Raw genomic sequence first — 27351 nt, forward strand, 5'->3', positions numbered from 1 at the left:
CAAAAATGTCAGGGATGTGAGGGTGAGAGAAGAGAGGAAAAAAAAAATCTTGAAGGAAAATACAAGGATTGTTTTTGCTGGAGATCAGTATCTTTCCTGCTACCCTTCTTGTCCAATAGGTGGGGTTGTCTGTTGTTTGCTGGTAACTCCACCCTCAGGATGATGAAAGTTATTAGGGTGGGAGGGTTGGTCTTGGGAGCGTAGCTCCTGGAGGTGGGCTATAGCACTTGCCTGTCCCTGATGGGAGACTGCACCCCAAGGATCTCCTTTGGTGCCTGCTTGTATGATGTGTGCTCCTAGTCTTATCTCCTTATATCACCTGTAAACCTCACAATTCCTGGTCTCTAAACTATCTCACTCATCCCCTCCCTTTCTACTTCCCAATCAGAACCTTTCTCTCCAGAGGTCTTTGGGCTGTGCTCTGCGGGCTGTGTACCTGTCCTGGAGAGCTGTTTTGTATTGGGCAGTTCAGAACCAGGTTTTTTGAGCTACAAGACTGATGGCATAGCTGCAAGCACTGTGGCAGGTTAGGGAATGTCAGGGAGATGGGGGAGTTGGGGACAAAAGTTATCTTGATATTGCTTTTAAGCCCCAGCCAGTGTTCCAAGTTGGGGGTTGCCCCAACTAAAGATGGCAGTGAAGGTGTCCCAAGATGAAGGTGGCTGCTTTCAGCGACGGGGTGTCCAGTCTGGTGGGGCTAGGTGGTGGTGAGGGGCAATGTGTTCAGAGATAACAGTTCTGTAGCATGCTATGTTGTGTCTGGCAGCTATCTCCAGACCCTGTGTAGTATCCCCAGGTGTAGGCTGCTGCATGTAGTGGACTATGGCAGTGGTTGCAATTTCCCAAGATGGAGGTGACCAGGGAAACCTCCATCTTGGGAAATATTTCTGTTTGTTTTTTGTAGTCTATTGTCTTCCCACTTACTTGTATCCCCAAAACCACTTTCTCTCTCTTCTCCTGCTACTAACCAACTATTTAGATTCCTCTTTCACGCTTTCAAAGATCTAATAACTTACCATTTCTGTGTATTGTGACAAAACCTTAAACATCTTAATAGCAGCCATTTGGTTTAAGATTGGTAGATGGGGGGTCCACAAGGGAGGGGCAGCCAGAGTTCCTGCATGTGGGCAGTGGCTGGGTGTCCTGTGTGGGAGCTGTGGCTGGGATTCCTGTATGGGTGCTGATGCTGGTGGCCCTGCTCGGGCACTCAGACAGAGGTCCTGCATGGGTGAGTGGCCGGGAGTTTTGCACTGCAGTGTGTGACACAGTGGCCATTATTACTGCATGGGAACAGCTGTTGGGGGTCCTCTAATCACTTGCAGAGAAACAATATTCCCACTACTTGAGTCCCAGGGTCACAGAGCGACACAGAATGCAGCAGTCCTCTACCCGCCATCTTGGATCTGAACATTTATTTTTCATAAATGGTAATTGATTATATTTTGTGATACATTTAGGTATTTTAAATTTTGAAATATATTAAATATTGCTATACTCATATTTTAATATAAAATTAAAGCTTTGAAATACATTAAATATGATTTACTAATCTACTATTTTACTGTTTTTTTATGAATTCTAAACTTTCCAATTAAAAAAATGATATATTCATGTCAATACATATTTGACTATCAAACAAAATAAAAGATATCAAACAATTATCTTTCTTTGATTATTATAAAGATCACATTTTCTTAAAAACCCTTACATGACAAATTACCTTCAGAACTTAATTACACAAAACCTTTTTCTACTTGCATATTACTTCTGTAAAAAATGATAACCATATAACTCTTTTCTTCTTTGTACTGGCAGCTAGGAGGCTTAAAGGTAAAGCTTCAATTAGATGGGGTTTCTTGCAAAGCTTCACCTTTTATTTTTATCTTTTATGTTGTGAATGTTTTTACACCTTTATATTTAGTAAAAGTTAACTCATATTCTTCTCAGAGACAAAAGGGTTATGAAGAAATAAACAAATAGAAGGTACTTTTTTATCTTCACAGAAATCCCTATGCAGTTGTGAGTGTAAACATTCCCAGCTTTTTAAATGGGAACATAAAAAGTGATTTATTCAAGTTAGAAAATTAGAAAGGCAAACAGGTATTATAATACAGACTAGAGTCCCCCATTTCCAACTTCTTTGTACTATTCCTACCAACATACCATCACTTCGTTTTAGACATTTTCTAACATGCAGAAAGTATCCCAAAACAGCTCCTGTAGAACTAACATCTGAATGAGAGAAATCCCCATGATAAGATGTTTAACTAATACTGTCCCAGTGCTTGAGATAACTTCGAATGTTCCTCCATGTCAAATGTTCCTCCATTTGGCCACCAAATGGCTTACTTGTGTATAAAAGAAACAAATTTGTTTATTTTTCATTGATAATTATACTTGTTACATTATTTAAATAATCAATTTTCTACTAAGGCCAGGAAACATACTAAAAGACATAAAAATCTAGCATTTGTGTAATAATAAGGGTCATAGTATCTAATACCTGTAGTTTACTTAAAATCAGGGGACAATATTTCTAAAAAGTTCCAAAGCAGAACAACTTACAGAAAGTTACTTTATTTCTCTGCATTACATTTTAGAGTCACATAAAAATTATTTGGCTATATGAAATTTGTGTATTCTTCCTTAAAGAAAATAAACATCTATAGAGATGGTTGTAGAAATACCTTTGGTATTCATTACCGGTGATACTGAATAGAATTTAGGTTTAGTGCTAGATATAGGTGAGACCATTAGCTGAAAACTACACTTACCTCTTTGGTCCAAAGAACTAGACCATTATTATGAATTAATAAATATCACAAAGTGACTTAAATCACTACATGTTTAGTGGCAGAATCTAATGATTAAATATTTACTTTCAAGAAATGATAAGAAACCTTAGAAAATTATATTGCCTTAGTCATTTTAGAGGAGTAGGAAATTAAAGATGAGATAAAGGGACTTGTCCATCCAAGATCATCTACTTCGTGGCAGAATGGGGACTATAAACAAGCTGATTCATGATTGAAGACTGTTCTCATAACACCATAATATATCAGTCAAAATCTAACATGCATTTGATTTGAAATTTTGTTTAAACTGTGAATTAAAAGCTAAGCATGACATAGCCTAAAACAGCAAAATCTTTTTATAAACTCATATTTTTAGCTAACAGACAACTAGAAACCAAATATAATAGCAATGTTACTGTAGGATAGCTCGTGAATATATTATTCAAAGTGAGTATAGGGCTGAGGTTGTGGCTCAGTGGTGGAGTACTTGCCTAGCATGCATAAGGCACTGAGTTTGATTCTTAGCACTGCATATATATAGAAGGTACATCAACAACTAAAAAAAATTAAAAAGTGAGTATAATGATGCCAAACTTGAGGTTTTCTAAGATATTTTAAAAATCACAAGTATTTCTATTAGATATTTCAGGGTTACTAGAGAAAAATGCATTCATGCAGACAAAGGAATAAACTTCTGGAAGAAGAGCTAAAGAGAAGTTTGGAAGCTCTTTCTTATCTATTCATTCCTGAAAAACGTATAGAACATTAACTTCACCAGTTGAATAGTACAGATGGAAAAAAAGAAGGAAGAAATAGAAATCCAGTTCCGGAATTATGGATTGAGTTTTGGAAGGTGGTTTGATTTTATAATCTTTTTTACTGGTCCTTTCTTGGCATTCACTGTCTTCTGATGAACTGGATTGTATCTCCCCCTGAAATAAAATATACATTGATCATGATTTTTCAGTCACCAATATATATAACAAAAACATTATGTGCCACACATGCAGAACTGTACATTGCACCTTGTTCCATCTTTCACATGGAAATCTTCCTATGCATATTTTTGCTTGAAGTACAATTTTAGAGAGTTATATATTATACCACATCATCTCACCACAGCTAAAGAGGCAGCCAACTCCAGGGTAGAATCACCAAACACTTGGAAGAAGCCCTTCAAGTGCTCTAATATGGAAAGTTCTAAAGAGAAATGAGATGCATCTTTTTTATATTTACCCTGATAATTGAATTGAAGCTAAGGAAATAGAAATACAGATGCTATAAAATAGAACAGGGATAGTAAAGCAGTAAGTATCTATGAATTTGTGTCCTTAAATTTTCATAGGATCCTCTTATCCCTTTGTATATAAAACTAATCTTGCTTATATTCTTATTTGAGACAGTAAGAGGGCACTTTTATCTCCTGCAATATGCTTTTAACATACAAATTAGAGACCGATGTCAGCAAAAATGACAGAACCTGTTGGTTTCCTCCTCACAAAGGAGAAAATTCTCTCCTCCATAAAAGCAATAACAAACTCAAAAATGTTGAGAAGCAATTTTCTTAGAAGTCTGGGGTATTAAACAACAAGCAACAACAAAAACAGTGGAAATTCAGTAAGAACTCTGAGATATGTAGCTTTTCTTTAACTTACCCCATTCCTATCTTCTGCCCCTCACCTCTTACCTCCCTGAATAACTCTGTAGTAGCCTTGAAAATAAATATCCCTCAACTATAGTGAAAACCAACAGTCTGAAAGACACCATAGGAGGCAAACAGAATGAAGTTGTAAATCCTTTAAAGCCTAATTATTTGTTCCCAGAGAATTTTCATTATTTAAAGTCTAATGATTACCCAATTATAAGGCTATTTTTATTTGACCCGACTTGGAGATGATCCAATGTAAAAAGCTTTGTCAGTTGGGCATTTGTTGGAACTATTAGAAACCATTATTTAACTTTATATTGCTTGAGTCAGTAAATAGCAATAAATAAGAGGGGCAAAAAAAAAATAACAAGGAAACTTAAAAAGAAAAGCAGGGGAGTAAGCATTAATAAATAGTTCTTGGAATCTAGAAGTCCATACTCAAGTGTCTTACGTACATGCATAGGATTGTGTGCCTTCTCAGGAAAGATATGAGAAGGCCCTTAGGTGTTGCCTCTGGTTGACCTTGAGTCTCTGTGCACAAGCAGAAAATGAAGGCTAAGGTAGAGTTCTAATTTTCCTGGATGAGTATTAAAGATATACCAAAACATACACATGCAGAAGAGTTCAACAGCAGACTAGAGGTAGAAGAGCCAATGAAATTGAAGATAGATCAATTAGGGTTGTTCATTTTGAGCAGGACAATAAAGAATAAGAAAAATGAAGAGGGCTTCATAAATCTATGGAATACAATCATATGTACTAACAAATGTATAATGGGTATACCTGAAGGAGAGGGGAGAGAAAACATGGCAGAAAGAATACTTGAAAAATAATAACTGAAAATTTCCCAAGTGTGATGAAAAACATTGATCTAAGAAATTCAATAAATTTCAAGAAGAATAAATTCAAAAAGATCTACATTCAGACATATCAAAGTCAGGCTATTAAAAGACAAAGAGAAAAATCTTGAAAGCAGCTTAGAGAAGTAATTCTGTATGTACAAAAAATCCTCAATAAAATCAGCAGTGAGTCCTCATCAAAAAACCATGGTCTACTTGAAGGCAGTGGGATGAAATATCCAAAGGGCTGAGGAAAAAAGACTGCTAAGACTTCAAATGCAACAAAAAATATCAATCTAAAATAAAAAAGAAATTAAAATAATCCCAGAAAACCAAAAACTAGAGGAGTTCTTCCTTAGCAAACCTGCCCTACAAGAAATGGTAAAGGGAGTCTTCCAAGTTGAACGCTAGAAAGTAATGCAAATTCACATGAAGAATAAAGAGACCCACTAAAAGTAGTTACATAGGGAAACATAATAAAAGATAGTAAAAATGTATTTTTGTTTATAGTTACTTTAAGTCTTCTAACTGATTAAAAATAACTCACTCCTAAAAATGACTGTGTGAACGGGAAGAAAATCTTTACCACCTGGTACGATGATACCACAAAGCATTAATATTCAGGATATACAAAGAACTCAAAAACTTAACACCAAAAAACAAATGACCCAAAGGAACTGAACAGACACTTCACAGAATAAGATGTATGAATGATCAACAAACATGTGAAAAAATGTTCAACATCTATAGCAATTAGGGAAATGCAAGTTAAAACTACACTGAGATTCTATCTCACTCCAGTCAGAATGGCAACTATCAAGAATAAGGGTAACAATAAATGTTGATGACAATATGGGGGAAAAGGTTTACTCATACATTGCTGGTGGGACTGCATATTGGTGCAACCACTTTGGAAAGCAGTATGAAGATTCCTCAGAAAACTTTGAATGAAACCACCATTTGACCCAGTTTACTCACTCCTCAAAATATACCCAAAGGACTTAAAATCAGCATACTACAGTGACACAGCCACATCAATATTTACAATAGCTTAAGTAACAATAGCTAAGTTATAGAACCAACCTAGATGCCTGTCCTTCAACAGATGAATAGATAAAGAAAATGTGATATATATGTACAGTGAAATATTACTCATCCATAAAGAAGAATAAATTATAGCATTTGCTGATAAATGGATGGATCTGGAGACTATCATGCTAAGCAAAATAAGCCAATCTCCAAAAACAAAGGCTGAATGTTCTCTCTGATATATGGATGCTAACAAAACAATAAGGGGAGGCAGATAGAAGTTCATTGGATTAGACAAAAAGAAAGGAAGGGAAGGGAGAGAGGATAGGAATAGGAAAGACAAAATGAATCAGACATAACTTTCCTGTGTTTACATATGAATACATGACTAGTGAAACTCTACATCATGTACAACAAGAATGGGATCCTAAGTTATACTCCATGTATGTCTAATATGTCAAAATACACTCTACTGTCATGTATATCTAAACAGAACAAATAAAATTTAAAAAACTGAAAAACAATACTTAGAAATCTGTGGATGGAAGAAGGAAACAAGATGCAAAAGGAAGTGATTTGTACAACAACAGCACAAAGGAGGAGGGAATTGAGCGTAGGACAATTTTGGAATCAAGCTGTTTTTAATCTCAAGTAGATTGCTAACTAAGATATTAATTATAATCACCAGGGCAACCACTGAGACCAGGACCAGATGGCTTCACTGATTTTACAAATATACAAAATCAATCCTTTGCTAATTCTTTATAAAAATCAAAAAGAAGAGAATATTCCCTAATTTTTTTTCTATGAGGCAAACACTAGATTGGAACCACCATTTGACCCAGCTATCCCACTCCTGGGTCTATACCCAAAGGACTTAAAATCAGCATACTACAGGGACACAGGCACATTAATGTTTATAGCAGCACAATTCACAATAGCTAAACTGTGGAACCAACCTAGATGCCCTTCAGTAGATGAATGGATAAAAAATGTGGCATATATACACAATAGAATATTACTCAGCAATAAAAGAAAATAAAGTCATGGCATTTGCAGGTAAATGGATGACATTGGAGAAGATAATCCTCAGTGAAGTTAGCCAATCCCCCCAAAAAACAAATGCCGAATGTTTTCTCTGATATAAGGAGGCTGATTCATAGTAGGGTAGGGAGGGGGAGCATGGGAGGAATAGATGAACACTAGATAGGGCAGAGGGGTAGGAGGAGAAGGGAGGGGGCAAGGGGTTAGCAAGGATGGTGGAATGTGATGGACATCATTATCCAAAGTACATGTATGAAGACACGAATTGGTGTGAACATTCTTTATATACAACCAGAGATATGGAAAATTGTGCTGTATGTGTAATAAGAATTGTAATGCATTCGCTGTCATTTATTTTTAAAAAATCAATTAAAAATTTAATAAATAAATAAATAAATAATTTTTAAGAACTGCATCTATATTTCAGTGACCGCTGCAAATGACCATACTTCCTCACTAAAAAGGTAAGGGCTGATACTTCAATTCTGTTTATACTGTTACTAATGGTGTAGTTTTAAGCTTTCATTGGATACTGCATTGTTTTAGTTTAAAAAATAAGTTCTTCCCATGTTTAAAAGCTAAAAATGTTTCTGGGAATTTAAAAAAAAAGTGTAAAAATAGTGAACAGAGATCACAAACTTTTTAAGTTCTCTTACCATCTGCTATTTTATACTGTTGCTATAAAATCTAGAAGTTCCACTTCCAAAATGTAATGGACACCCGTTTTGTCATTACCATTCACAAGCAAATATAATTAATTAGAAAGAAAATATATAATTAGACTTACGTTTTCACTAGATTCTCTTTCATTCTAGGCAGTTGATCCATCTGTTGCCTTTTAGAAACTTGATGTGTGCCAGAGACCTGAAATACAATAAAACTGAGTGTTTATCCTCTTCTTTCATGCTGAATTTCAGAGGGAAGAAAAAATAGTCAATTATCTAACTCCTTTACCACCAGGTCCTTTAGTAGCATGTGTAAGAGAAGCTGAATAATAATGGGAAATTCTGACTTCCAGTATAAACAAGCGTCTAAAGATTCTGGAAATACCCCTATCTCATCCCCAGAGACCACATAGAGAAATATCCACATAGATAAATCATTACAAGTAATCATAAAAGTAAAAGTATATAAACATATACTCTGTCTTTATGATAGATAAGACAATAGAAACATAGATATAGTACAGCAGAGACAGAAAGACAAGTTAATATATTCATTTCTGTCTATTTTGAAATTCATCCATTATACAAAAGTGGTGACTTTCTGTGAATGGTTATAAATATAATCTTCCATTCAGGAACAACTGAAATTGATAAACTTAGAGATGGCAATTGAAGTCACTAAAAAAATGAGATTATACAGTAAGAGTAATACAGAGAAGTAAAAGACACAATAATATAAAGCTGAAAGCAACTTTTAGGGGATGGGAGACTCATTGAAGATATGGCCATCATTTAAACATCAGGAAAACCCAAGAAAAAAAATGTCATGCAAGTCAACTGTGTGTATTGGGGCTAGGGCATGTATTCAAAGACGTGTGCAGAGACTGCTAATACCTCAGGTTTGAAGAAGAGTCTTTGTATGTAGCTATGAAATGATAAACGGGGGCCATAGTGTTGGGATCAGAAGAGAGATGAAAAGAGATTGAGGGGTATACTCAAAGCAAAGGCAGTGAGTATACCCACTCTTTCATGAAATTTGGCTGAGAAAAAGAAATCTATGGTGGTAGTTTTATGAGGAAAGTTGGAATAAAATAAAAATTTTTTGGTTGTTATTTTGGTGGAAGAGTTGAGCATATTGCAAGCAAAGGATAAGCCATAGTAAAAGACAAAATAAGAGGAAATTGAGTCCTAGAGGCAGCAGACAGACTTGGGAAGAAGACTGGAATCCTTTTCTTTAAGACAAGAGGGGAAAACATGAGTGGTAGATAAAGGTGTGTATAAATCTGAAGGTAAAAAAAAAACTAGATTTTATATCTGATAGACCCCCAACTCCCTCTGCCTTGCCCCCTTGCCATCTCTCTTTTTTGATCTAAGATATTAGATCATATGCTAAGAGTGACAGGTTTGAGTGTGTTGTACTAGAATTCATTCATTCCTTTATTCATGTAGCAAATGTATTGAGCATCTACCATGTGTCACCACCACATTATGGACCAGGAACAAAGACAAATAAGTCACATTTCTATTGAGGAAATAGCAAAACAAATAGAAGATTACAATTAAGGTCCTTGATTAAAGGTTTGCATGGGTGCTTTGTGAGCTTACAGCTTGTGAGATGCAATTAACTCAGGCTATAGGGGACACATGTAGAATAGTAACCAGTTAAGAACTAGAGAAAGGATATTCTACCTAGAAGGAACAGCAAGAACCTCAGCTAAAAAGCAGCATGATAGATGCAGGAATTGCAAATAGCATTTGGTCTAGATGCAGCACAGATATTAGCAGGGAAAAGGCTAAGACAGGCACTGCCATGTTGGGAGAGGACTTTGTTGACAACACCAAGGAGCTCTGCTATGATCTTTGGGGCAAAGCAAACAGAAAGTATTATAAAAGGAAATTATGCCATGATAACTGTATTTTAGATTGATCACTTAGGCAACAGAGAAGAAAAATGGGTGTGACAGAGACAAGACTTTGCTTGATTTTAAAATGAACAATAACAAAATAGAGTTTTCCCAAAAGGCAACGGAAATGCAGGGACAGTCTGGAACCTATGTCATGAGAGATAACTAAGATAACAATATTTAGTTCAAAAGCAAAACAAATCAAACAAAGAAACAAACAAAATCTATAGGAAAATGAAGAATTGTTTCTAAATCTTTGAAAAGCCATCACTTTGGAGTGTGGACTTGTTCTGTATTGTTCAGAGGATGAAAAATCAGTGAATTTTAAGGAAGTTTCAGGGAAGGAGAATAAGAAGTACTATCTCATGTGTTTTAAGAACAAGTCTATGAGTTAGAACTGCCTGATGATGAATTTAGAACCACCTCAGATTCCCTGTGAGTAAACCAAAATCAATATATTCAATAATCACTCAGACCCACTGCAAAATTCAGTGTTTATGGGAAACTTAAATTTAAATTTATCAGGTATTGCAACAAGCTGTAGTCAGTTTTACCACTTGATTTTTCAGAGATGCAATGTACCTGTGTATTCTTAAAAAGTAATACCTATGGGCTAGGGATGTGGCTCAAGCGGTAACGCGCTCGCCTAGCATGCGCGGGGCGCTGGGTTCGATCCTCAGCACCACATAAAAATAAAATAAAGATGTTGTGTCCACTGAAAACTGAAAAATAAATATTAAAAAATCTCTCTCGGGGGCCAGGGATGTGGCTCAAGCGGTAGCGCGCTCGCCTGGCATGCGTGCGGCCCGGGTTCGATCCTCAGCACCATATACAAACAAAAATGTTGTGTCCACCGAAAACTAAATATTAAAAAATTCTCTCTCTCTCTTAAAAAAAAAATCTCTCTCTCTCTAAAAAAAAAGTAATACCTATACTGTGCATACATTGTGCAAATTAGAATAATTCTGAGATGGGGCAATTCAGTTTCAGTCAAAACAGTGGTTTGAGAGTGAGACAAAGCCTCAGATATAGTTGCAGAAGTATAAAAAGCAGATTCAGCAAATAGCTCTAGTTATCTACCAAAGAATCAATTATTTATGTATTCAGCATGGAAAGAACTGCAAATCATCCATTAACCTTTCCAGTCACTGCAGTATCCTCATGGTCAGAACCATCTTTGACTATAAAGATTAACAATTCAGTTGAGTGAAAATCCTTATTAACATTATACTGGAGACAGGATTAACACCTTCCCTGGAAGCTGTTAAAATAGGCTTTGATTGTACATTCAGTGATCTTGTACAGTCAGAGTAGGCTTATTCCACCTAAATGATTTTTTTTTAAGATAAACAAAGGCAAATGAATGCTTCATGGGCAAAAGACTTTAATTTTAACCTTTTAAAAAAAAACCTTCAGTGTTTTACATACCACCTTTTGTGTAAGGATTTGAACTTTTCATTATCTCCATAATTTTTATTCATAAATTTTGTACTATGTTCAGTTTGGCAAATAATTTTGAACATTGACTATTTGCCACTCTTTTTGCTCAGTGTAAAGTAACAGCAATAATGAGGCACTCTGACTGACCTCAGGAACCTATAGCTAAGTGAAGATCGGTCAAAGATCTAGAAAGCAATTTGAAATTCTGATGGTGCTGTCACTACACAATATGTAGAATATACATATGGACTAGTGTGTTCAAGAAAGAAAAAAACAGGAAAATAATATTCACCATTAATTGAAATCTAGAACCTATAATGTGCCAGGTACTATACTTAGCACTTCATATATACCAAGTCTCTAAGCACTCAAGAACCCTGAGACTGATACTGACATCATAAAGATTCTCCCTTTCTACAGGTGAGGAAAGAAGTGGTCATACAGCAGTTAAGTGCAGAGCTGGGATTCAAACCCAAATTTGCAATGGCTCCACTATCTGTGGTCTTTTCATCATGTGGAGGCCTCATGAAGGAGGTGGTGTTTGTGCTATACCTTGAAGGAGATGGAATTAGCATGTAAGAGAAAAAGAATATTCCATGCAGGGTATAGAGTCAGATGAAAGGCACATGGGTACCCGTACCTTTGGAGGAAGCAGTGCTTCCAACCCATTGTCAAGATCCATGAAGTTTAAGTTGATTGTCCATTTTATGGATGAGAGACTACAAGCACTGATTCTACCTTAGCTCCATTTCCTGCTTAAGCTTGGTGAACACTATAAGTCCAAGTTTCCTTTTACCCACCATTTTGCTGACTTTTATTCTCATATTTTACTATTCATCCCATTTTTGGCTCCAATTCCCAAACCTAAATCTCCTCCTCTGAATCCTTTCTTGATCCCTCTAGATACTCTAGATTTGATGAGCAGGTTACCTTTTGGATCAAGCTCACCCTCAAGGTACTCTACCTCATTGTCTAACTGCTGTGCTTTGAGGATCCCAACCATTTTTGTTACTCCCATAACTATCACTGTCTTCAGAATTATAGCCTATCTTTTCTTTTAACCTTACTTATCCTCCCTGATGTATTTCATTCATTCGCATGACTTCTCTTACTATCTATATGATAGTAATTTCCAAATCTATCTCTAAAGTTTAACATTTTCCTGAGATTCCCATATCCAATTACTCTTTGGACTCTTCTGTTTGGATAACATACTTTTAAAACTGAACTCATATCCTAATCTTAAAATATATGCCAAAATAAAGGTAATATAGCTTAAATATTTAAATATTAAATAATAAGCCATGTAAGTATTAAATGATGCTGTAAACATTATGAAACATTGAGTTGAAGATTATCTTTTAAACTATGACATAAGAAACCATAAATAAAAGAGCTCTGGCAATATAAAAATGCTCTAAAATTCCAACAATATCATAAATAAAACTGAAAGACAAATGAAAAGCTGAAAATATGTGCAAGATAATGTATTGATAATTTTCCTGTCTTATATTTCTATGAATAGCAATACTGTGTCTACAATTATGAAGTGATAGCTAAAGGATAGTAGCTTATCTGTTTGAATTCTAGTGATCATGGATCAAACTAAAAGGATAACTAAGGAAGCAGATATGCAAGATAATCTCTTAATTAGGGAGACTGTTTTCTCTCTTTATAAATTATGTATTTCCCTTTCCATCTTCCGTATTTAGAAACTCGGTAACATTTCCCCATAATTTCAACAACTGTTTATCTAACCAAACACACACACAAATTATAGAAAAATAAAATACATAACTTAGGAGAAGGGAAAGCCTTAGAATTTGAAAGTAAAAGAAAAAAATTACCTGAGACATTTCAGATATGTATTTACAGCGTTCATTGTTGATCTTGTGGTAAGCCTATGTAGAATATACAAATGTAAAGAATCCAACATAAGAGAAGATTAGCAAGAAAATTGCCAAGTTAGGGTTCGTATCTCCTGCTTTTTTGTTAAAACTGTAGGAAATGGTTTTGTACCATTTTATGAAAATGATATAGTAGGTTTGTAGATAACCCTAGAAATAAAGGCAGCTTCAAATGAATTGTTTAGTAGAATAAAAACAAACCTTTGATTCTTGTTCCAGTTTAAGTGCATAGTCTTTCACTTGATTTTCAAGACTTCTTTTTTCTTTTTCTAGTTGTTTAAGTAATATATTTAAGGATTCCTGAAAGTATAAATAGTAAATTTTATATGTACTCATATCCTAAGATCCAACAATAGAAATGACAACCAAATTCTTCACCAATGAATGCCTTCTATACCTAATATTCTGTGATCTTATAATTCCAGTAATAGCAATAAAATAATCAAAATATTTGTTGAGCTCTAACACTTGTATTATATATGTATTATATATCACATGTATTATACTAAGTTCCTTCCCTAGATTATTTCACTTAATCCTTATTACAATACTTGAGATGCCTAATGTTTGTTTCCACTTTACTGTTTAGAAAACTGTGTCTTTTAGAGTTTGTATAACTGGCTCAGAGACATAAAGCTCATCAATGATACAGCTAAAATTAGAATTCAGATAAAATGACTCCAAAGGCCAGACATGCTGAAAAATTATTTGTATTAACAATAGGAGGTAGTCATACTATTACTACCATTGTAACAAAAGAGGTACATGTAAAGACACTTAAATACTATATCCTATATAATTTAAGTCCATTTTTACATGCTGGTGAAAACTAGAGAACAAGAGAGAAACGTTCTTTATATAGAAAGAAAAGTTTAAGGTTCCTCTTTCATAAAAGGACAAAATGGGATACATTATTTTGATTCACATCAATAACTATATATATATATATAATACATACACACATAATTATAAATTGTTGGAGAACTGCACAACTAAAATGCATAATTTATATCTGCCAACCAGAGTTACCCTAATTTCCTAGTGTGAAATAAATGTTAAAAACCTTTTTGTAAAAGCTTCAGCTCAGAAGTAGAGTGTCTGGACTGAGGTCTTAGTTTCCAGAACTGTTCTACTCTGTAATAATCTCCCAATTGCTCTGGTTTTCAACCTTATTGCCTTTTCTACCACTCTTCTTCTCTCCTTTGGCTTAATAATCTTGTTTTCCCATCATCCCTCCTACCTCTCTCTCATCAACGTTTACCTCACAAAATCAAGAAATTTCTTCTCTAAATTCTACTTTCCCTAATAGATTCCTATCCTATCTATTTTGATTTTTCAGAAAGGACAGATGTGAACAGTTTCCTGGGTACCACATGTAGAAATATGGGAAAATATTAAGAGAGTTTTACAATCTTCTGCCTGACTATCATGTTACTAGGGGCAGAAATCTGTACAGAGCTGATAACTGAGGGCAAAGAGCTCTGGGGAAGAGGAATGTGGCAGGTCCTACCAAAGTGGATATAAAGGTGAAATTTCTTGTGTATTATATATTACACAATAATCCTTACCAGAAAGCATCACCACAGATGAGGTATTAAACTAAATGGGCCAAATATTTGGCCAAGAGATATTTTCTAACTCTGTCCTTGGTCAGCCAACAGTGAGCTGATGAACAGAGTAACCATAGTGACTGAGATGGGGCCTTTGCACTGTTTGGCCCAACAGCATGGGTTCCTTCTCACTAAGGGTAAGCTAATACTGCTGCTGATCAATGTTGGAAATGCTAGCAAGAGATACCAACATGAGCCCTGTAAGGGGCACTATCCCTCAATGAGATCAACCATCCACTTGGTGGCAAGTTGATTATATAAAAGGGCTTCTTATCCATTCATCCTGATCTATGTTTCTGATATAGTTTTACCTTCCTTTCCTATCCACAGTGCCTTAGCCAGCCATATACTTTGTTAATCTATCAGTTCTGAGATGGAAAGAGATTATTTTTACCAAAAAGTCTTTAGGCAAGATACCAAAATTACCACCCTTTTTCAGGAAGGATTGACTAATCAGTGTCAAAGACTGGTGGCCTAGCTTAATTATATGTGACTTGAAAGTTGGATGGCTGAGCACAAGGCTGAACCACTGTAGCAAAGAGCAAAGTTAGTCAACACTGCTAGTAGAAGGCAAGCTGGTTTCTTTTTTCTTTTCTTTTTTGCTCCTTTATTTTTGATTGGTACTTTCTACATATATATGTAGAAAAGTAAAATTCCCTCTGGTACATTTATATATGCATATAACATAATTTTATTAAATTCATTCCATATTTCCTCCCCTTTCTCATTCTTCTTCCCTCTCATTTTCTACCTTCTTGATCTTTCCTACATAATTGATATCCAAGCCTCACCTCCAGCTCCTTCTTTCCCTTATTTTTCTCTAGCTTCCACAAGAGAAACATTTGACCCTTGATTTTCTGAGTCTTGCTAATTTTGCAAAGTGTGATGTTCTCCATTTCTATCTATTTACTGGCAAATGCTATTATTTCATTCTTCTTATGGCTAGTAAAACTTCACTGTACATATGTAACACATTTTCTCCATCCATTCATCTATTCATAGACATCTGGACTGATTCTATAAATTGGCTCTTGTGAATTGTGCTGCTATAAACATGGAAGTGGCTATATCACTACAGTATGTTGATTTTAGTTCTTTTAGATAAATACCAAGAAATGGGATAGCTAGGTCATATGGTGGTTCCATTCCAAGTTTTTTGAGGAATATTCACACTGCTTTCCATAGTTGTACTAATTTACAGTTCCACCAACAACGTATAGGTGTATCTTTTCCCCACGTCCTCACCAGCGTTTGTTATTTGTATTCTTGATAATTGCCATTCTGACTGATGTGAGATGAAATCTTTGTGTAGTTTTGATTAGCATTTGATTGCTAAAAATGTTGAACATTTTTCCATATACTTGTTGGCTGTTTTGTTTCTTCTTTTGTTCATTTACTGATTGGGTCATTTGGGTTTTTGGTGTTAAGTTTCCTGAGATCTTAATATGTTCTGAATATTAATTCCCTGTCAGAAGAACAAGTGGCAAAGTCTTTTTCTCCCCATTCTGTAGGCTCTCTCTTCAAGCTCAATCCTTTGCTCTGCAGAAATGTTTTTAATTTGATGGCATGCCACATATTCTTGGTTTTGTTTCAAGAGTCTTGTTGAGGATATTGGTGGCTGCACATATATGATGGAATGTTGACCCTATGTTTTCTTCTAGCAGTTGCAAAGTTTCTGGTCTAATGTACAAGTCTTTGATCCATTTTGATTTGACTTTCATGCAGGGTAAGAGATAGGGATATAATTTCATTCTTCCACATATATTTATATATGCAGATATATCCAATTTTTTGAGTACCATCTGTTAAAATGCCAGTCTTTTCTCCAACGTGTATTTTTGGTACTTTTGTCAAGTATCAGATGACTGTAAGTATGTGCATTTCTCTCTGTCTTCTATTGCAGTGGTCTTAATTTATATTTTGATGCCAATGCCATGCTGGTTTGCTTTTACAGCTCTGTAGTATAGTTTAAGATCAGGTATCATGATACCACCTGCATCACTCTTCTTGCTCAGAATTACTTTGGTTATTCTGGGTCTCTTATTCTTCCAAATAAATTTAAGGACTATTTTTTCTAGTTTTGCAAGGAATGTTATCAGTATTTTGATGGGGATTGCACTGAATATGTACATTGCTTTTGATAGTATGGCCACTGTGACAATATTAATTCTGCCTATCCAAGAACATGGGAGATCTTCCCATCTTCTGAGGTCTTCTTTAATTTCTTTCTTCAGTGTTCTATAGTATTCATTGTAGAAATATTTCACCTCCTTGGTTAGATTAATTCCCAATATTTTATTTTTTATAGGTTATTGCAAAAGGGATGGTTTTCCTGATTTCTTTCTCAGCTAAGTTGCTGTCATAATATAAGAATGCTATTGATTTGAATGTTGATCATGTATCCTGCTACTCGCTGAATTCATTTATCAGTTCTAGAAGTCTTCTGGTGGAATTCTTGGGGTTTTCTAGATATCCATGACATAAGCAAACAGAGACAGTTGGGATTTCTTCTTTTTCTATTTTATCTATATCCCTTTAATTTCCTTCTATTTACTGATTGCTCTGGCTAGAGTTTCAAGAATTATATTGAATAGAAGTGATGAAAGTAGACATCCTTGTCTTGATCCTGACTTTATTTTTTATTTTTTTTAAAGAGAGAGAGAGAGAGAATTTTTTAATATTTATTTTTTAGTTATCGGTGGACACAACATCTTTGTTTGTATGTGGTGCTGAGGATCGAACCCGGGCCACACGCATGCCAGGCGAGCGCGCTACCGCTTGAGCCACATCCCCAGCCCCTTGATCCTGACTTTAAAGGGAAAGCTTTAAGTTTTTTCTTAGTTTAGTATGATACTGGCTTTGGGTTTGTCATGTACAACCTTTAAAATGTTGAGATAAGTTCCTTCAATGCCAGTTTCTCCAGTGGTTTTTTTTTTTTTTAACATGAATGGGTTCTGTATTTTATCAAAGGCCTTTTCTGCATCAATTGATGCAGATGATCATATGATTCTCATATGTATTTTTTGGTACTTTTGTCAAGTATCAGATGGCTGTAAGTATGTGTTTTTAATTCTACATAAGTAGTAAATTACATTCATTGATTTATGTATGTTGAACCAATCTTGCATTCCTGGGATGAAGCCCACTTAATTATGGTGTATTATCTTCTTGGTGTGTTTTTAAATTTGGTGTGCTAATATTAAGGATTTTTGCATCTATGTCCTTCAGGGATATTGTTGTGTAATTTTATTTCCTTCATGCATCTTTGTCTCATTTGAGTACCAAACAATAATACACAGAATCAATCAATACCACAAAGAATTGTTGTTGTTTTTTTTTTTTTGGTAAAGATAAGTATGACTGAAAAGCCCTTAGCCAAACTAACCAAAAGAGAAAAAAGACCCAAATAAAGATTAGAAAAGAAAATATCACCACAGACACTTCTGAAATCCCGAGGATCATTAGAAACTATTTTTAAAAATTATACTCCAATAAACTAGAAAATCTAGAAGACATAGACAAATTTCTAGACACATATGACCTGGCTAAATTGAACCAGGAAGATAGAGAAAACCTAAATAGACTTATAATCAAACAATGAAATTAAAACAGCAATTAAAAACCTTCCAACAAAAAAAAGCCAAGGACCAGATGGATTCTCAGCTGAGTTCTACCAGACATTTAAAGAAGAACTAATACCAGTCTTTCTCAAATTATTCCATGAAATTGAAAGGGAGGAAACACTTCCAAATAAATTCTATGAAGCCAGTATAACACAAAACCAAAACTGAACAAAGACGCATCAAGGAAAGCTGATTTCTTTATCACTAGTTTTGTCTCCATAGCCAGACCAATGATCACAGAACTCAACATCAGAACATGCCACTGGGAGCTTTCTATTGGAACTACTGTGGTATATTTGTGACTTTAGGTAAATTTATTAGCTGGTTTTAGTCCAATAGGCCCAGGTGCTAATTCGCTCTAAGCCTGCATAGATAAGGTTGTTTAATCATCCTACACTTTTCTTTCTTACACTCTGGGAAGACTATGAATAGGTACCCCTGATGGGAACTTTTTTGCATGTGACAACTTTTTCCAAAAAGTCCACATAGAGGAATAACTGTCCACTCTCCTGGTATTGCCCAACCCAAATCTACCATCCAAAAATGACTTTTATTTAGCTCATAGTTCTGAAAACCAGAAGTTCAAGATCAAGCAGCTGCATCTGACAAGGGCTTTGGGCTGCATCATAGCATTGTGGGAAAGTCGAAGGGCAAATGAGAGCAATTGGAAGATTAAAAACACACAAGAGGCAGCCTTATTTTAACTATCATTCCTGAAAAAAAATAAATCCCTCTTAACTACCTTATCACCCCTTAAAGGCCCTACCTTCCAAGACCACAATGGCAATTAAATTTCAACATTAATTTCAGAGGGGACAAACCATATCCAAGCTATAGCATTCACCAACATTTTAACACAGGCACACAGTATCCAGGTACCAAATTTTAATTCCCAAACTAGTAACATAATTTTCAATAACTCCAATTATTACTTGTGTTCTTACAAATTAAATAAAATATCTTCTAGTCAAATTATCTCAACTCTTGTTGGTCATGATCTAGGTCACTAACTCTATTAAAAGAAGCATTCAAAGAAAAATGAAAGGAGCTGATTTAAATCTCTACAAAGCAAAACTGCAAAATAGTTTAGAGTTCATATCTTCCTGAAATATAGCTGAATATAGTTTTCAACAAAAACTTATTCTCTCATAGATACTTGTTAATAATTATTGGCATTTAAAAAATTGTATTGAGGGTATATAGGTTGGCTGAAATGAGGCAAATTCCAGTCTCAAAATAGCATTAGTGATAAATCCCTTGGAGGTGATGATCCACCACTACGCATATTTCATTAGCATTCTTGTTAAAACATAAGCAGGTGATGTTTCTCAGGTAGGCATTATTATTCTTTGAAAGTTAATTATGCACTGGCATCTTGAATGGCTTCCAGCTCCTTTCATCCAAACATAAACTTACTGTAGAAAAACAAATCCATTAAAGTTGAACATATGTAAGAAGCTAAACTGAATTATTTTATAGAAAATGAAACCCTCATGAATATATTGCCTATGTATGAAGAACTTTTGAAGGGATAATTAGTGAGTGGTAGAAGTAGTTCAAAATGCTATTCTATGGACCCTTGCTCCAAGGACTTCAGGTTAGGCTACAATAGCAATATCAATCAGTTATATAATTTGTTAAGTACATTTATAGATGTACATAGAATCCAACCCATTTAAACATTATATCATTAGTAAAATGCATCTGAATTTTTAAAAGAAGTTCACTTACAAATAACCTACTAGAATACAAATTATTTTTGTATTAAAGGTGACCTGAATGAGTTATGGTGCAAAACTGTAGGAGCTCATACTAAATGGAAGCATAAAAAACAGCAGTTAAAATGCAAGGTATGATTAAATAGAAAATTTGAAATGGAAAATAAATGTTTCACACATTTTTAAAAGGTGTTAATCAAGGTGGGTATAACATAAAAGGTCCCCAAAATGGAAAGGGAAAAAGGACATGAAGGAAGCCAAATATTTATCATAGGCTTAAATCAGAAATGACTATTTAATGGTAGGATTAGAGCTGAAGCAATACATAAAAGGCAAATTTAGAAAACAACCTGCTAGAAAAGGCAGCTTTGGGATGATAGGCATAGGGATTGAAGCACTGGGATCTACTGGAAGTTATTTAAAAAGTGACTTGATAAAAAGAATATTTAGGACCTAGAATCAAGTGGCATTCTCTATATGACAGAGGATTTTTTTTTTTGGGGGGGGGGGGGTTGGTACTGGGGATTGAACTTGGGAGCACTTGACCACTGAGCAACATCCTCAGCCCTATTTTGAATTTTATTTAGACATAGGGTCTCACTGAGTTGCTTAGCACCTTGCTTTTGCTGAGACTGGCTTTGAACTCTTGATTCTCCTGCTTCAGCCTCCCTGGGATTACAGGCGTGGACCACTGCACTCGGCTCAGAAGGATGGTTTTTTGTTTTTGTTTTTCTAAGGTCAAATTAAGCAAATATGACCATTTTAATAAGATGTGTAAGTATGTTTATATTTATAAGAGATTTGCATCAAACCTAGCAAAATTATATTTTTTAATAAAATGAAGATATGGGTTTTCATTATCTGGAAAATTCACCTGCATGGAATAGTTCATATTGTAACTATCAGATAAAGAATGTATTACTGTATTAAAATTATAAAGATCATTCTCCAGAAAGCTATATTTCACTCCCTGACTTCAAGTAACTTATTAAACAATTATAAATAAATAATACATAGCACTTTAATATTATAAAACTCTGCCTTATATATGATCTCATTTAATCCTTGTGGAAGTATAGAACATAGGGCCCTGCTTCAGAAACCATCCCAATCACTTTCCATCACTCCACCTGAGGTAACAGCAAAGAATCAGCTTCTCTCTACTCTTTTGGCCAAGCTACAAAAAAGCTGAATTCAATAAAAAGCTCTTCCCCTCTCTTTTATCACTTTCTTCTCTATTATTTTTTCTAATTTTTATTCTAATTTTTATATATGACAGCAGAATGCACTACAATTCATATTACACATATAGAGCACAATTTTTCATATTTCTGGTTATATACAAAGTATATTCACACCATTTGTTTCTTCATACAGATACTTAGGGTAATGATGTTCATCTCATCAGAAGGATATTTTTTATTGATATTCTCAGTTCTAACCCTTGAGGCTTACACTTTTTAATATGCTTTCTTTGTGACTAACCTGTATCTTGCTGCTGTATATCATGATTAGATTTCTTGTCTTGTAGCCTAATTTTATAATTCATTCATTTATTCTAAAAATATTTATCAAATGCCTTCTGTGCCAGGCATTGTGCTAGGAATATGATAACCCAGACTCCATCCTTATGAAGCTGAGAATCTATAGGGGCCTCCAAAATGTGGTCTATCTTACATGTAAGTTTGAGGAGAATCTGTGTTCTGCTGCTGTTGGGTGGAATAGCCTATAATGTCACTTAGATCAAGTTGGTTGATGGTGCTTTTCAGATCAATCTCTAGTAATTTTCTGGCTGTTTGATCTATTAATTACTGACAGAGACCATTGAAGTTGTCAACTTTAATAGCAGATTTGCCTATTTTTCCTCCAGTAATTCATGAAAAATTACTACTTAAATGTCCCTACCAGCTTATAGTCCCAGCAGCTTCTGTTCCAGGTAAGCAGATCTCAAGTTTGGATTCATCTGTTTATCTAGATTTCAGGGTGGAAGTCTGCCTGTCTGAAACCTCAGTTCTCTAATGGTCCCAAGCAAAGTCATCGATTTCCAGTTTGTTCACCTTTAAAGTTTTCCTCGCTGTAATAACAGAGGACTTCTGTGGTTTACTATATGCTGGAGCTGAAAGTGAAAGTCACAAACTGTTTTTGATCCTCTTTTCTAATTAAAATGAAAGAATACTTTCTCCAAGTCTATGACTAGGACTCCTGCACCTGAAACTCTATTAATTGGCTCCACTAGTGATACCACATGTGGAAAAGCTTATGCAATTAAGACCACTAATTGGTTAAGCCTGTGGCAGCCTACAACTTTCTCCAAGATCCATCCAGTTTCTGCATGATCAGACTGGCAAATAAAACAATGAAGACGGGCACTGGTATCCTTGAATCTTTTTAAAGTTTTAATTGTGGCTAATCTCTGCTATTTTTCCTGGAATAATAAAGTGGTTTTAGCTTCTATTTTGATCTCAGTGGGGGCAGGGGCAGTTTCAGAAGTTTTTACTTGGCCTTCACAACCATGATACTTTTTCTTCCATGATGAGGGGACCTAATATGATGGGTTAACTTCAACTTTCAAATATATCTATTCTGATTATGTACTTGAAGACTGAGAAAATGACCACTGCAAGGATAGGGAAGTCTGTGGGACAATGAGTCCACTGTGATTTGGACTTTAGCCATAGATTTCAACTCTGGGAATCAATGCCAACACAGACCCTGTGTTCAAACATCCTGTAAATATCTAGTTATCTTTCTTCCCCCAGTGTTATCTGTGTAAGTGGCCAGAGATCTCTTTGAGGGAAGACTGAGAATATTGTCACAATATTGGAGCTGTTTCAGGCCCAGCCCTTCTAGGATTTCAGGCCGCCTCTTTGGCCAACAATTCCTAGTTCAAGAAGTTGGTTCAGGTCCAGGGAATATGAAAACAATTGTGTTTTCTATTGCACTGACTATCCTCAACTTTCTGTTCCTCTTTTCTTTTTAAAAATTGTTATTATAGATATTGAATAACACCCTTATTAATTGGTCTAGCAGCCCAGAGAGGAAGTAGGAGGACAGTTGTTTGAGGGAGTATATGCTGCCTTACTAGGAAGAGACCTTTACAGCATTTTCCAGTACAACAAGTGCTCTAGCCCTTAGGCAGGCCACTCTACATGCCCAGGGGGTGTAAGAATTGTAGAGCCAACATCCTCAGGGGCATCTATCCAGATGTTCTGCAACAATTTTAGCATCCCTAGTTATCCCTATCAGGATTCTTCCCTTCACATAACAAAACCACCTAAGTTTAGCATCCAAATGCCTCTGGAACTGTGTAGCTAACACAATGACTCCAGTCTGCTATTCTAGTGTGTCTGCCTTTCCACTGCTGGAACAGAGGCCTCCTGAGAAGCTCCCACAGCCTCTATGGTTAGATATTACTTCTTATTAACAGTTGCTGATCTCTCATTACCCTTGTGTAGAAGTCAATGTGACTTAGGAGTAACTCCATTATTTTCCAAATGCCTGCCTTGTGGCTTCTCCCATAGTATTCCCTTCTCCCAGGACATTTTCCAAGGTCATCATTAGGAAAGTCTTTTGCAAGTAACATATCCTGAGCCAGATCCATTGGTGTCACACCTACCAATCAGGACAGATCTTCTGAAGTCAGTCAGCCAGACATGAATCCCCATCTTACTCTCTGTTTTGTTTGATCCCACGCAGTACCCTTAAGTTTTATATATGCTCTTCTGAAAAATGTACACCAAAATAGGATCTAATGTACAAGGATCATAAATGTTTCAGTGTGAAATGAAATAGGGAGGAAGGCAGAGAGAATCTGGGACAGTGGTCTCATTGTAGTACAAGTCTAGAAGGTTCATTGGAAGCAGAAGTATTCTTGGCTGTCATGCAAAACAGTTTGGCCAAACTATCAGAGAACTTTAAGCCAAATCAGCCAACAATGAAGTCCCTTGTATCCCAGAAAGAGGTCTGACTTAGTTATCTCCATTGCAGCCAATCATGACCAGAAAACAACTCTTGGAAAGGGTGGCCTTGATGGATCTCAAAGTTCAGCACCTATGGTCCTCAGCCATCTAATCCTCCTGTCCTAGAAAGTCTGTGAGGCCCACTCTCTGGGTCACTACACTAACTGTCTTAAGGGCATTTCAGTTTTAAACTGAAGAAGGCTCTAATTTCCTACTCTGTATGCGTTAATCCTACCTGAGCATTTCTAGAAGAGGACTGAGAGTTTTATTACACTGACTGCATGTTTTCATTTTATCCCATTATTCTTAGTACTGTGTCTCACTCTCACCCTTTTCTATGTCTGAGCCCTAAAGTCCAAAGTTATGGAAGTTTAATTTTTCCAGAAAATAGACTCCCAACTAAAGGAGAGTGTCCTGGTTACAGGGAGTGGCAGAGGGGTTCCAGTGAACAATTGCTCACATTTCTTACACTCACCTTCTTCCATACCTGATATGCCAAGTTCCAAAGCATTAGGCAGATCTGGAGACCCACTGCCTTGTTGCCATTGATATCCCTTCTCTGCAGGTACTTTGCTGTTGCTTCCTCAACTTCTTGAAGTCAATTACCACTCCTCCAGCTACAGCCTTCCAAAATTTGTTTCTTTTATCTGTTTATATTTCCTTCTCTATTCTAATTTACTCCCTTCAATTATCAAGAATAATTTTTCTGCTAATAAATATCATATTCAAAAAAAATCCCTCAATGCCTATGTCTAACATTTTTTTGACACTTCACACTGTATCCAAAACAACATTATGATTTTATTTACACAAACTGTAATCAATAAAGTCAATGTTTTAATGCCACCAAGGCCAGCTTTCCAATTTTACCTAGGCTATCTAGATTTGATAAATAGGTGGAAGTATTTTATGATTTTTTTACTTAGAAAGAAAATATGGATTTGTGAGAAAGGAACATGTAAAAGAGTCAAGTGAAAAAAAAAAATGTCCAACAGCTCTCAGGCCCTACCCACATATTGCCTCCTTTACTAGTTTCACAATCAAAATGTCTTGCTAAAATGGAAACCATTCCAATTAAGTGCATTTTTTAAAAAGCACAATACTACTTTGATAATATTGAATAATTTATATTCAAACACTATAAATTCTAAAATAGATCACATTTGAAGTTAACAATATGCTTTGCTGGTTGATGTGAAGAATTCTATCATTTAAAAAAACAGTCATATACTAATTGTATAGGCTTTTTATATAGCTGGTAGAAAATGAACTAAAATAGCAACTTCATATCAGATGTGAACCCCTTGCCTCATCCTAACATTTTTTTTCAGGGGGTGGGGGGTGGGGGGGATGGGGGTACCAGAGATTGAACTCAGGGCACTCAACCACTGAGCCATATCCCCAGCCCTATTTTTTTATATTTTATCTAGAGACAGGGTCTCACTGAGTTGTTTAGTGCCTTGCTTTTTGCTGAGGCTGGCTTTGAACTCGAGATCCTCCTGTATCAACCTCCACTGAGCCACTGGGTTTACTGGCGCATACCACCACACTCTGCTGTCCTGACTTTCTTAAATTACCACTTTCAGCTTTAACACCTTGATTTCATATTCTTTCAGCCTCTAACATACCACATATTTTATCCCCCAGCTTGTTGTTGGGTCCCTTGAGACTCAACATACAGAATTTTTCTTTCAACTGTTAGTCTCAGCACTGTGCCCACAAGCAGTTCTAGCTGGTGTGGCCCACGTTTCCTCAGACACACCTCATTCTCCTTTCTCCTTGTGCCTGATTCCTATGAGTTGACTCACTATGCTTTTAAATTATATTGCAACTCAGAAAATTAGGATGGTTCACTGTAGAAGTCTCATGGGAATAGAAGCAACATAAACATATATTATTTGGGGGAGAAAAGAACACATTTTGTATTTTTGCCAAAACTATACCAGTCATTGATACCCTAGCTCATTAGTTGTAAAATATTTGTGTTTATCCATCTGTAAAAACAAATAACAACAACACCCCCCCACACACACACACACACAGCCTTAGTCCGTAGTCTAGTTAGAAGCACTGTTCTAACATAAATTTCTTGGTTTTTATAATGTTTTACAGTTCTTTAAAGGGTCATCATTGGGTAAAGGGGTCAATATATGTACTATATGTATATACTATTTTTATAACTTCCCATAAATCTACAATTACTTCATAATAATAAGGTAAAATGCATATGTACTAGATAACAAAATATATTTGGTTAGCAACTGCAAGAGTTTACTACATATAAACTTCTTTATAAGTAGTTGATGAAGATATTAATAAATAGAATCATTTTTGCTGTTTCTTTAAATTACAACACAGGATTGCTTATGAATTTATTATGGCTTAATTTGATTAAAAAAAAAACCTGACAAAATATAAAAATAAATCCAGAGAAATTCTTTAAAAATAGTAAAATTGTACTATAATAACTTCTGGGTTCATTCTAGATTTTGACTTTGATTTTATTGATTATAAAATGAACAATCTAATTATATAATCAATAGTCACATACTAGAAAATTGCAGCCTGGAATAACAAAGTAAAGCTAAATTAGTGGTTGTACTGAAAATTAGCCCCTCACCCCCAAAATATCACATAAAAAATTTATTCTTCCACTATCATAGAAGAGTTGTTTCAGAGACTGATCATTTCTTAGCATCCCAAGCAGTTATCTATTTTACCTATGTTCTTTCTAAATTTGTTTTGGAAAGGTCATTTTGTAAAAGTCGATTGAAACACAAGGTAAAAATTAGAAAATTAGGGCACTGTTTACATATCTGAAGTAAATTTTATTTAGATTTTAATTTTTGTTGTTAGTATTGGTTTTTGTGATTATGGGGATTTAACCCAGGCCTTGTACATGATGGGCAAGTTACCACTGAGCTACATCCACAGCCCAGGATTTAAATTTTTAAAAATACTCCATATTTCAAGCAGAAAGGAAGCTCTGCTGGTCGCCTATTTTTAAAGAAACCAATGTTAATTACTAAAGAATACACCAAAAAAAAAAAAAAAAAAAGAAAGAAAGAAAAAAGAAAAGGAAAGAAAAAGAAAGCTACGAGTTAAAAAAAATACTCCATTGAAGGCTTACAAGAGCAAAGCACAAGAATACAATTTAGTTCATCACAGCT

General features: G+C 35.3%; 1 protein-coding gene across 3 annotated transcripts in view; it reads right to left on the reverse strand.

Moving 5' to 3' along the window:
- Nucleotides 1–1563: 1563 nt before the first annotated feature.
- The window catches only part of Ccdc169 (coiled-coil domain containing 169), a 46912-nt gene continuing 21124 nt past the window's right edge, over nt 1564–27351 (reverse strand). For 2 of the 3 annotated variants that reach the window (XM_046454193.2, XM_058582538.1), the window contains exons 5-8: nt 13473–13571; nt 13212–13265; nt 8143–8219; nt 1564–3727 (exon numbers count right to left, since the gene is read on the reverse strand). In XM_046454193.2, the coding sequence (XP_046310149.1) occupies nt 3628–3727; nt 8143–8219; nt 13212–13265; nt 13473–13571 (330 nt within the window). In that variant the 3' untranslated portion in view covers nt 1564–3627. The remainder of the gene's footprint in view (nt 3728–8142; nt 8220–13211; nt 13266–13472; nt 13572–27351) is intronic. The other variant, XM_046454194.2, reaches the window with a different exon arrangement.

Source organism: Marmota monax, unplaced genomic scaffold (assembly GCF_021218885.2).
Source record: "Marmota monax isolate L192 unplaced genomic scaffold, Marmota_monax_Labrador192_F-V1.1 WCK01_AAM20220418_F8-fsc00011, whole genome shotgun sequence".
Classification (NCBI taxonomy): Eukaryota; Metazoa; Chordata; class Mammalia; order Rodentia; family Sciuridae; genus Marmota; species Marmota monax.